The following is a 12486-nucleotide window of genomic DNA, read 5'->3' on the forward strand; positions in this document are numbered from 1 at the left end:
AACAAACATAAGCATAGGCATAGGCAAAGAGGGAGAGAAGAGGAAGAAGAGGAAGAGGAAGAGGAAGAAGAGGAAGAGGAATCTGAAGAAGAGGGAGAGAAGAGGGAAAAGAGAAGGGGGAGGAGAAGAGGAAGAAGAGGGAAAGGAAAGAGGGAAAGAAGAGGAGAGAAGAGGGAAAGGAAGAGGAAGAAGAGGAGGAAGAGAGAGAGAAGAGGAAGAAGAGAGAAAGAAGAGAGAAAGAAGAGGGAAAGGAGAGGGGAAGAGAGGAGAAGAGAGAAGAGCATAAGAGAAAAGGAATCTCTTATGCTCATGCATAAGCATAAGCATTCTTATGCTCATGCTTATGTTTATGCATGAGCATAAGAGAAGGGGGAAAGAGAGAAGAAGAGGAAGAGAAGAAGAGGAAGAGAGAAGGGGGAAATAGAGAAGAGCAATCTCTTATGCTCATGCATAAGCATAAGCATTCTTATGTTCATGCTTATGTTTATGCATGAGCATAAGAGAAGGGGGAAAGAGAGAAGAAGAGGAAAAGAAGAAGAGGAAGAGAAGAGGAATCTGAAGAAGAGGGAAGAGAAGAGGGAAATGAGAGAAGAGCATAAGAGAAGAGGATTCTCTTATGCTCATGCATAAGCATAAGCATTCTTATGCTCATGCTTATGTTTATGCATGAGCATAAGAGAAGGGGGAAAGAGAGAATAAGAGGAAGAGAAGAAGAGGAAGAGAGAAGGGGGAAATAGAGAAGAGCATAAGAGAAGAGGAATCTCTTATGCTCATGCATAAGCATAAGCATTCTTATGCTCATGCTTATGTTTATGCATGAGCATAAGAGAAGGGCGAAAGAGAGAAGAAGAGGAAGAGAAGAGGAATCTGAAGAAGAGGGAAGAGAAGAGGGAAATGAGAGAAGAGCATAAGTGAAGAGGGAAATGAGAGAAGAGCATAAGAGAAGGGGGAAAAAAGAGCATAAGAGAAGAGGGAAATGAGAGAAGAGCATAAGAGAAGGGGGAAAAGAGAGGGAGAGAAAGAGAGAAGGGAAAATAAGAGAATAAGAGAAGGGGGAAAAAAGAGACATATGCTCTTATGCTCATGCATGAGCATATGTCTACTTCACTTATGCTCATGCATAAGCATAAGCATGAGCATATGTCTCATTTTCTTATGCTCATGCTTATGCTTAAGCATAAGCATAAGCTCATGCTTATGTTTATGCATGAGCATAAGAGAAGGGGGAAATAGAGAATAAAAGGGAAAGGAAAGAGAGAAGTGGAAAAGAGAGAATAAGAGAAGGGGGGAAAAAAAGGACATATGCTCATGCTTATGCATGAGCATATGTCTACTTCGCTTATGCTCATGCATAAGCATAAGCATGAGCATATGTCTCATTTTCTTGTGCTCATGCTTATGCTTATGCATGAGCATAAGAGAAGGAGGAAATAGAGAATAAGAGGGAAAGGAAAGAGGGAAAGGAAAGAGAGAAGGAGGAAAGAGAGAAGGGGGAAAGAGAGAATAAGTGAAGGGGGGAAAAAGAGACATATGTCTACTTCGCTAATGCTCATGCATAAGCATAAGCATGAGCATATGTCTCATTTTCTTATGCTCATGCTTATGCTTATGCATGAGCATAAGAGAAGGGGGAAATAGAGAATAAGAGGGAAAGGAAAGAGAGAAGGGGGAAAGAGAGAATAAGAGAAGGGGGAAAAAAGAGACATATGCTCATGCTTATGCATGAGCATATGTCTACTTCGCTTATGCTCATGCATAAGCATAAGCATGAGCATATGTCTCATTTTCTTGTGCTCATGCTTATGCTTAAGCATAAGCATAAGCATAAGCTCATGCTTACGCTTATGCATGAGCATAAAAGAAGGGGGAAATAGAGAATAAGAGGGAAAGAAAAGAGGGAAAGGAAAGAGAGAAGGGGGAAAGAGAGAATAAGAGAAGGGGGAAAAAAGAGACATATGCTCATGCATAAGCATAAGCATGAGCATATGTCTCATTTTCTTATGCTCATGCTTATGCTTATGCATGAGCATAAGAGAAGGGGGAAATAGAGAATGAGAGGGAAAGGAAAGAGAGAATAAGAGAAGGGGGAAAAAAGAGACATATGCTCATGCTTATGCATGAGCATATGTCTACTTCTCTTATGCTCATGCATAAGCATAAGCATGAGCATATGTCTCATGCATAAGCATAAGCAAGAGAACGGGGAAAGAGAGAAGAAGAGGGAAAGGAAAGAGGGAAAAAGAGGGAAAGAAAGAGAGAAGAAGAGGAAAAGGAAAGAGGGAAAAAGAGGAGGAAATAGATTGAAGGAGGGAAGAAGGAAAGAGATTGAGGGGAAGAGAGGGTTCCTACGCCCATCACTGCAGCGCGCTAGCTGCAGGCCAATGCAAATAACAAAAATAATAAATGGAAAAAAGAGGGAGCACTTACCTGAAATAGTACATCTCGCTCGGTGTTGTGGACTGGCCCTACAAAAGAGAGGAAACAACCAATTTCTCAAATAAGATGTTGGAGGAAGGAGGAGATTACAAAAGTAACTTCTTAAAAGGAGGAGATTGAGGAGACAAGGAAAGGAGGAGATTGAGGAGACAAGGAGAAAGAGAAGGAAGAGAAATACAGAAAAAAGAGGTGAGTCTTCTTTCTTTCTTGAAATCTCTTTTTTTTTTTCAATCCTTTGAAAACAAGCATGAAAACTAGTTTACAGGTTTAGCAATACAAGGAGAAGAACTCACAAAACTAAAGCTAACAAACAAACAACCTACATTGTTAAAACAAACTCACCTCTTGAAGAACTTCCTTTCAAGAAACCAAAGAGGGAAAAGGGTAGAGAGGGAGTACAAGAGCTAGGACTAGAAGGGTGAGGAGTGGAGAATAGAGTGGGAGGTTGTCGGAAATAGGTGGGAGGTCATCGAAAATAGGTGGGAGGAGAGATTGGCTTGCTTACTTGAGAGATTAGAGAAGAGGATAAAGAAAGCGTCATGCGACGGGAGTCTCGGGTTTTAACCCACAGCATCGCTATATAGCGATGCTTATCCGTCGCTATATAGCGACGTTTTTAATTAAAAACGTCGCTATATTAAAAACGTCGCTATATAGCGACGGAACAGAGGAAAAAGGTCGCTATATAGCAACGCTTGCAGTCACTTTTTTGTTGTACTTGTAGCATGAAAAAAAGCTCATAGATGCTATTTTATAACTGTTAATATCTCTTCTTCATGCTTATGTTGTGATTTTATAAGTGTAGATGGAAGGGACGAGTGGAAGCTCGTCTGATGATGTGCCAACGCCCAGGAGCACGAAGTGGCTTACGGAGAGGTTATATTGTCATTGCACTCATTGCAAGCGAGAAGTACGACATCAACGTCGTATTATCATGCGCCACTTGAGGATGTATGGGGAGGAGCCGAAACCAGTATCCACCGTTGGTGTTGCACGTGTTGATGGACCATCGGTAAGTCAAAGCTATTTAAGTTTGCAGTCTTATTGTATACCAGGAAATACAAGATCTGATATTTACACGAAATCTTAAAACAGGATGAGGAGGGTGACGAGGGTACGCATATACCTTCTCACTTTCAGCAAGACTATAGTCTCCCAAATGATGACGAGGGTATGGTCGACATGATGACGAGGGTATGGTCGACATGAGTTCCGAGTAAGGTGGTAGTTGTTAGAGTATTGCCCATGATATGTGGGTTTTACAAATTGCATTAGATCTTGGAAAATCTTATGCCACATTGGCATGGATTTTGTGCATGCTCATTGTAAGCTCCATCAATTTTACCAAACATGGACATGAACAAAAAAAGTAAACAACTTTATAGAAAATTGTTTACAATAAGAAGACAAAGTATGCATCTTTGTGGAAAGCATGGACATATCAAGATTTCTATGTAGTTATTTGTCTAGAGGCATCTTGTTGTGTGTAGAGTTGCCTAAAGAATCAAATGTATTATTTCTTAGCTAAACAAAGCATTTGGAACAAGGAACAAAAAAATTCATGTTCAATTGCTTTTCACAAGTGAAACTTGTTGCATAAAGAATCAAATTTATTGTTTCTTAGCTAAACAAGATGTCTAGGATTGGGATGAAATAGACTCTCATGACCAATTCATGCATTTGGTTTGCATGGGGGGAATTTGTTTTAAAAGGCTAGTCAAGTCACTCTTTCATTATGAAATCCAAATTCTAATAAGATGCTAGACAAGTAGCTTCCTAAATTTACTTGTCTAAGCTAGTTGCTTCGTCACGCAATCAATTTTGAAAGAGAGGATCAATACAAAGTAAGGATTCAAAGCAAGTGAAAAGAAGCCATGTAACCTACAAGGACGATCCTAAAACATCATTGATAATTTCATAGTCCAAGCTTGCATTGCATTAAATGTTTCTTCTCATGATTACTATGGAAACCCTTGGGTGTGCCTCCAAACTAGTATTGGCATACATATATGTGAATGTATGAAAGGAAACATATGTAAAACGGATACTGTAACATAAGTCAACTAATGGAACATCTTGTGAAAGATATCATAGTTTATGAGAAGGGTGTACGATTCAAAGAGTTTCTTCAAAACCTAATTAGAGATCGTACAAGATTGCAAGAAGTATTTGAAGGCACTGTGACTTACATTGGGGTAAACGTGAGAACGGCGAGTACTTATGTATGACGAGGTGGCCATTGAGGAAACGAAGCCTTTGGTCAAATGGAGATGCTATTGGGTACGCCTTGGTATGTCATTCCTTGTTCAGACGAGGGAAAAAGCAACATGTAAGGGATTTGGGCAGGTCCATATCTGTTTCCATATGTGTTAGGATCTTCGTTTCGAGCTCGTATGTTCGCCTCCACTCGATGCAGATGTTGGTTAAACTTCTCAAAGGCAGCAAGCACCCTGGGATCGCTCGTCCACTTGGGATCAGTTGTTTGTCCCAGGAACTCCTCTTCGATGTGCTGTGAGAGAAGAAGTAGAGTTCCCATTACTGTGACTGCTTCCAGATACGTAGAAAGCGAGCCCAGGAAAAACCTTTGGGGGTTCTCACGTAGGTCTTCGTATTCTTGAGAATTGGTATCCTCGGGAATGGATGTTTTCCCCAGTGTTGGGCTGTTTGGCATGAAGCCTGCGTATGCATATTGCCCAAAGTTCACGGCAGCGTGATGCCCAGAAGTTATCCATATGAGGGTGACTAGGGTCTCTTCCAGTTCCCTTACTGTCCCCATACTACCCCACCAGTCCTCTTGGCTATGGTCTCCATGCCCTTTCTCTTTGATTTCCGTCCACCAACTTTGTAACTCTGCGTCGTCTCGCACAGCTTGGTCATTCTCATAATAGATGGCTATATAGTCCCGCACCCATGATTGCAGTGCTGTCCACAAGTCTAAGCCATCCACAGCATAGGGATAGTCTTCGACGGTCAAGACCAGACGGTTCTCTGCGTCTATCTCTGCCATTCCCCTGCCAATACCAGCATGCTTGCAGTTAGCCAATTGCCTTCAGTTTAGTAAATGTGATCAACATTATTCCGTAGTACTTACGAGGGAAGGAAGTTCAAATTTACTACAGAAAGGCAAAGAAGAGTTGCTTTAATTTTGTTCCTCATTCCACCTTTTGATCAAGTCTTTGGGTAGTGCTTGCTCATTGAAGCGCCATGTTTTATACACGACGGATGACAACTCCATACAAAATTCTCCTGGAAAGAAGGTGGACTCTATAACCCCTCCGCTATTGATAAGATTCTTCCTGGCGAGGCTGTTGATGCTCATGGTGTCCTTGAAGTGGGGGTAGAGAAGCCGGTGTAACGGATGTAAAGCGCTCAAGTGTCTATGCGCAGCTATGACGAAGGGCTCGGCGCATGCATGAGTCCTCAACCTAGGAATGAACAAGAACCTTGGTCAGCAATCCTGGCAGATCAAGCGGAGGCGCTTTCATGAGCTCTAAAAGGAGAAAATTTGTAGAAACAGTGACCTTACCAGTGGCTGATAAGTTGGTGATATCCCGTGTCGTTGATGGCCACTTGTGCTTTCGCCAATTGCCAGAGCCACTGGAAAGTCTCATCTCCCTCTTGTTTACCTGCACCTGGAAGGTTGTCGATGCCTGGAGTTGGAGGCGGGGTGAAGACTCGGTTCACCTTTTGGTTTCCTTCTTGGCTGGGAGGCAGACTAAGCTCAATGGCGATGGGTTTCATAACACCCTCGTTTGTCAGAAAAAGCAACGATCGAGATGCGTACACTTTGACTTGGGACTGGTTTACTTTGTTAAGGTAAGGTAGAAGCGCATCATGGTAGTCGAGAACGAAGAGTCTTTTCTGACTGACTGCCTGCGCGCAACGCAACAACAGGGTTACGACTGAGGAGCTGGAAGTGTCACTCGCGGAAGGGTGTAGCATTATACTGGACAAGAAATTAGAGACCTGGCTCACGGTTAGGTTCTCAAGCTGGCGCTCAATATGCTGGGCTGTGATAGCTGATGTAGCAGGCCCATAGATTTGAGGATCTAGCGTGCTCACAATGGGAAATGCCTATATAATATTGATCATCGCAACACACAGTATTGTTGGTCAATCATCCTATAAGAAAGCAAGAACGGATTCATCCAAAAGCTGCCAATTAAACCATAGAGGTACCTTCACTCTCTCGATCACTAAGGGATTCAATCCTGCAAGCCTCTGACGCCCAAATTCTTCGTCGCTCATCCATGCAGCTTTATCCGCTGCCAACATTGTGAAATAGCAAGCAATATGGGCATTCGTTCCTTAAGCTTAGTTACCTTAAATTGCTTAATTTACAAAGCACCAGCACAAAGATATATTCTCACATTACCACACATCATGAGTTTCTACAGGAAAGCACCCTGCACTTAGCTAGGTTCGATTGGGGGCATGGGACGGTCTTGGGGTCTAGGCCGGGCGTCCCATGCCCCAGCCGCACTAACTAGGTGCACGGTGCTTCCGTGCCGGAAGCTCATGATGACCCAAAAACCAAGGGAAATGGGGAAATTTTCAAAAATTTCTACACAGGAAGCTCATGATATTGACACTAGACTCACAAGGGAAATGGCTTCCCACATGGAAAATGTCAAAAAACTTCTTGTGTGTAAAGAGCCATTTGGAAGCTATGGTAGTAAAAGCACAGACAGAAAGAGCGAGAGCAACAACACTAAGAAGTGTTAATAGTAGAGTGGACCTTGGATGATAGGAGGTAGAGGGAAGTTGTCGCCTTCGTACAAGCTGTAAATCTCTTCAAAGGACGTGAAGGTGGGGATCTGATCAGGGGAAGAATACAAGTAAGCTCTTGCTTGGGATGCGACGGTACGCTCGCTCTGGTGGAGTTTTTCATCGAACGCTTGTTGCTTGGTAGCACTGAACTGCTCGTCTCGTGGCACATAGTATGGCGTATAACCCGGTTCTGGCGCCTCCGACTCGGGATCTTACATTCAAATATACATGCACGAATCCTCTCAGCTCCTTAGCTCACATATATATGAAAGCGTAGCCAATCGATTCTTGTAATTACCAGTAGCCGTGCGTTCACGACCGGTTCGACACCTCCGTGGATAGGGAAGAGCTTCAGAACCGCCCAACACTGGTCTCGCGCTCGCTTCGTCGTGGTCTGGATCTCCGAGATCGTTGTAGACATCGTAGTCGTATATGCGTTCGCCAGCCATCCTGCGGCCATTGCCATCGCCTCTTAAGTGTTGGAGCTCGATTTGCCGCAGCTGAGCGAGTCCTGGAGGCGTGCCTTTGGGGAGATAGACCTGTCGAGGAGTGTGTGAAGTGAGCTTAATTAGGAGCAGGAATATATAAGCACGCGGACGGAAAACGTCCATAGTAACTGATCCTCTCATGCACAACGGCCATCTTCGTTTTATCTATGTATCTTTTATAAATCGGAGCGAGCAAGCTGCAAGCAAGGAGAACCTGGTTGGCAAAGAAAACGCGAGGTTCGTGAGCCTCCGTTTCGGTGACCCAGGAATTGCACCAGAAATTGTGCAGCTCATGCGCACTGTCATGGGTACGCAAAGAAATGGATTCGAGGAAGAACTCGTCTCGGTGGGGGCTGTTAAGCAGAACAGCTCCGGGCGTGCCGAAGTTGCGAGGGACAACCATGACAACGGTGAGCGTCACGGCCTCTTCGCCAGGAGGAATGTAAACGGTAGATGGGGAGCTGTGGACGCCTTGGCGAGCACCTGCATGCATGCGTTGATGAGTATGCTACTATGCACAGTTTAATTTCAGCTGCAGGAGGGAGGAATGAAGCACGACGATCATGCCTGGATGGATGTTGGTGGAGCTGACAAGCGTGAGGTCGAGTCGATGGGGAGGCCAAGTGAAGGAGGGAGCCTTAAGAATGGAAAGGTGAAGATTGAACTGCTGATCGGCTACACGATCAGGAACGATCTTATGATCAGCGGCCTTGGACGTGGAGGAGCAGCGGATGACTGAAGGGCGGGCATGGGGGATTACTGTTGCAGGCGTTAATGGGCAGGCGATGGTAGAGCGGCTTGTTGGAGATATGGCGGCATGAGGCCTTGCGAGACGACCAGGCAACTGCGTTCCAGCAAAGCTCGAACACAGTACACCAACAGCACCTGCGCTCACGGGCAGCATTGTCTCTACTCTCTGATCAAGATCAAGATCACTGGATTAGACTTTGCAAGTGTGCACCACCCTTGCATCAGCTTTTATAGGCAGCCTACGCTCGCCATCGACATGCCGTAGTAAGTACTACAGACCTCATTGTTTTTTTTTTTTCCCGGCTTCGTACCACATCCAAACTTCAATCACCACCGACCCCTTTCGACATGACGACTTTAATAATAATAATAATAATAAAATTTAGGTTCCAAAATTGTGAGTCACGTGAACTCTGTCCTAACCACCAATCGAGTAAAAGTATACATAGCTTTCCCATGTGAGATAGTACAATGTGCAATTCGAACACATGGATAATGTCACCATGTATGGATTAGTAGTGAGTCATGCAAAATTGACAACTAGGATGGTTTTTGCGAATCTTTAAGAAGTGACTATCCCGAGTTCTATGTAGGCTTTTGGTCTCTTGTGCTCCTAGTTGAGTTTGTTGATAAGTCTCCACTCGACTATTTACCAACATTCAGATCAAAGGGCGAACAAGACCATCTACTAGCATAAAGATTGGGCCAAGACATATTTACAAGTGGGTTTCTCAACTGAGAAAACACGACAACCTTAAAGAGAACTAGAGTGGAACAATATAAAATTTTGGACTTTATCTTATGAAAAAGAAAATTGCCCCTTTACAAGCATCCATTCACTACCTTTCCTACAATAGTGGATTCAAATAGCATCTCTTATAGATCATCCTAATTCATGAAACAACTACAATAGTGGATCCAAATAGCATCTCCTATAAATTCGCCTAAATCTATTAAATAGTACCTTTAAATGAGAGAATCTTGAGGCCTGCTCACATGGCAAATGTAGCAAACATAATTGACACATGCATTTAAGCAAGTGCATGTTTGACTAACCTATCATCCTCCCCCTTCAATCACATACCTTCAAGTTTAAATTCCTAAAACCTTCCATTCTAAGGCAAAAGAAAATTTGGCTAGCACCTTGCAAGTGAAAACGTTGCTACCATATCCTATGTAGGGAAATATACTACTTTAAGAACTCTACAAGTACTAGCTCTTAGATATAAGCAGCTTGTGTAAATTAAGTTGCTCCTCTTCTATTAAGCTTTTAGATGGATCTCCACTTATACTCATGGAAGGCGATGGGATGGGAGAGGGGAGAGGAGATGGGATGGGATAGGGTGGGAGAGACGTGACCACATTCAAATATTACCTATCTAACTATCTTAGTAGTGAGACCTACATTTATTAGCAGATAGGTACTACTTAGGAATATGTACATTGAAGTAGTGACTACTTAGGAATATGTACATTGAAGTAGTGACTGAGATGCGTGTATTAGTAAATAGGTACTAGTCAAGAACACCTACATTAAAGTAGTGCTTCCTTGCATTTTCTACCTCCTCAATGAATACTTGACACCTGCAAAAAGGACAATATGCATTGAGAACACATGGTATTTAACTCCATGATGAATAATTGACACATGTAGAAAGGACAATATTCATTCATCACACATGGAAGGTGAATTATTGCCAATGTAGAAAGGATAGTATGCATTAACAACACATGGTGGGACTTCATGATGCACTGACACTCATGACTAATCACAAAAAATTGACAATGGTTGCATTGTCATGGGGTACTTTTTACCAATTAGGGTGGAGAAGATGTGACAACCTAGTTTGGGGTGGGAATCAAAGGTCCTATGCATATCTTGTAAGTGCTTTAAAATAGTAATTTTCAAGAAAGTAACAATGCTTTGGAATTTCATGCATTTGACCGATCTTTCAAGGGATCTGAATCACATGATTCAAAAAAGTGATTTAAATATTTTGAAATATAAGTCATTAAAACAATGAAGAATTTTCTTCCTTGGTGATTTGTGGATTAGGCAACGCCTATGATAACGTGGTATTTCTACTACCATGTAATAAATATTACTTACATATGTATACAATGCAATGAAATAAGATATTGAGATGTATATTGTTGGTCAATTAATTACCATATGTTGGGCATAAAAGTAGAAAAATGTAAGGATTTAAGTAATTTAAACTAATTTAAAGCATATTTTTATTTAAAACACTTAATAAAAATCTAGATATGCTTGCATTGTACATGTTCTGCTATCTGTTCCAAATCATGAATAGGGCCTACTACAATAAGGAGAGATACACTGTGACATTGTTTCAATGAATAAAGGAATACAACAAGCCCATTGTGTTCTCTCATTATGTTAAAAGAAACATTACGTTTTTGCACTATAATACACACCTCTACACATACTCATGGTGTGCACCTAGCAACAAGTTGTGCTATCTATTCCAAATCATGAATAGGGCCTACTATAATAAGGAGAGATACACATTGTTTCAATGAATAAAGGCATATTACAAGCCCATTGTGTTCTCTCATTACGTTAAAAGAAAACAAATTTATATTTTTGCAGTATAATACACATTTTGCACATACGCGAGGTGTGCAACTAACAACGTGTAACCATATGGTGAAGTTAGAAGTCCAAAAATCTAAATGGTGTGGGTTCAACATATTTCCAAGCTAGAAAGAGGCCAAAACTAGCAACTCAGAGAGAGAGAGAGAGAGAACTCAATATGCATTTAGAATTTACCAAGTTTTAGATATAACATTATGTTCAAACCATTTCCTAACCATTGATACTAAAAGTAGAAAGAACAAAATGGGCTCTACCATATTGTTATAATAAGTCCATATTCCCCTTTACATTTACGAACAATATTCTCAGGAGGTAGTAAATCCATAAGCCTATTTATCAAAGGATCTATTGTCCTTTTTTTGATTGGATTTTAGGCCGAGACTCATTTCTTCCTTGCATTTGTTCAACACTACTAAAGGATGACCTGAAAACTGACATTTTTCAACAACGCTTTTGAAGGAGATATTTCTTTTGGGGGCTACAAGGCAAAACATTGGAGAGGGTTAGCGATTCACGGGTATGCGTGCCACTAGTATATGTGGCGGTATTTTGAGGGTGGTAATGTAGACATGCCATCCCTCATACTAGCATTGCTTTCGATGAACATGCCATCATGTTTAATTGTCACTTTTAGTCAATACACCGTCAAACATGCAGTTGATTGCCTATTTAAAACCATGAATCATATAACATCATGTCTCATTATTTGAACATGTGTTTGAAACATATCTTCCCCTTCTCCCTAATTAGCCCTCCCACTACCTCCATCCTTCACTACCCTTGTCTCCACAACACTACCCTTTTCATTTTCAGCCTTTGAAAGCATGCTTTTGAGATTGAGAGTTTGAAGTTGTGGTGATGCAAGGAGGATTCTTTTTTTTTGCTTTTGCAAGCATCCAACCACCTTTTTCATGTTCCAGGCCCAGTTTGGCAAACTTCGCCCCTCTGTTGTTGCTAAAGATTTTTTGGCTAGATACATCATGATTGTCATTCATGGGTGTGATTTTAAACATGAACAAGGGATGGATCTATCTAAGGGAGATGTTGAACTTTTTTTACAAGCACAGGAGAGCCATTCACTATGCCTATATGGTCAAAGTGATACAGGAACTAGAACCCACTTCTTTTGAGCAAGCCATGGGAAAAGACTTTTATTTATTTATTTTTGTTATGGTTGCCATTTGTAGGCATGAGAATGAACATGCAAAAGGGCAAAAATGGGGCTATCTACGAGTGATGCTATCATTTTTTTTACAAGAAGGTGAGTACCTTTTGTTGCTTTCTTGCTCCTTACTTGATATGTCTTTCTTCTTTTTAAAACTTTCTAAAAAATTGTTGTGGATTTGTGAGATTTTTGTTGGAATTTAGAAGTTTTTTGAGTCTCCATTGCCCTTCTCCCTCCCCCACTACAACAATTTGACA

The 12486-nt window shown here is 41.7% G+C and overlaps 1 protein-coding gene across 1 annotated transcript; it reads right to left on the reverse strand.

The window, feature by feature from the left end:
- Positions 1-4512: 4512 nt before the first annotated feature.
- On the reverse strand, positions 4513-8630 carry LOC147878103 (linoleate 9S-lipoxygenase 6-like). Its single transcript, XM_087372417.1, has 9 exons — positions 8262-8630; positions 7909-8177; positions 7505-7745; positions 7175-7417; positions 6616-6701; positions 6403-6510; positions 5963-6309; positions 5598-5861; positions 4513-5447 (listed from the first exon to the last, which is right to left on the reverse strand). Exons 1-9 carry the CDS (start codon positions 8596-8598, stop codon positions 4697-4699), a joined length of 2646 nt encoding a protein of 881 aa, XP_087228543.1. The 5' UTR covers positions 8599-8630; the 3' UTR covers positions 4513-4696.
- Positions 8631-12486: the final 3856 nt, after the last annotated feature.

This window comes from Dipteris shenzhenensis, unplaced genomic scaffold (genome assembly GCF_047967505.1).
Source record: "Dipteris shenzhenensis isolate YYH24624 ecotype China unplaced genomic scaffold, Dip_SZ_1.0 scaf0560, whole genome shotgun sequence".
NCBI lineage: Eukaryota > Viridiplantae > Streptophyta > Polypodiopsida > Gleicheniales > Dipteridaceae > Dipteris > Dipteris shenzhenensis.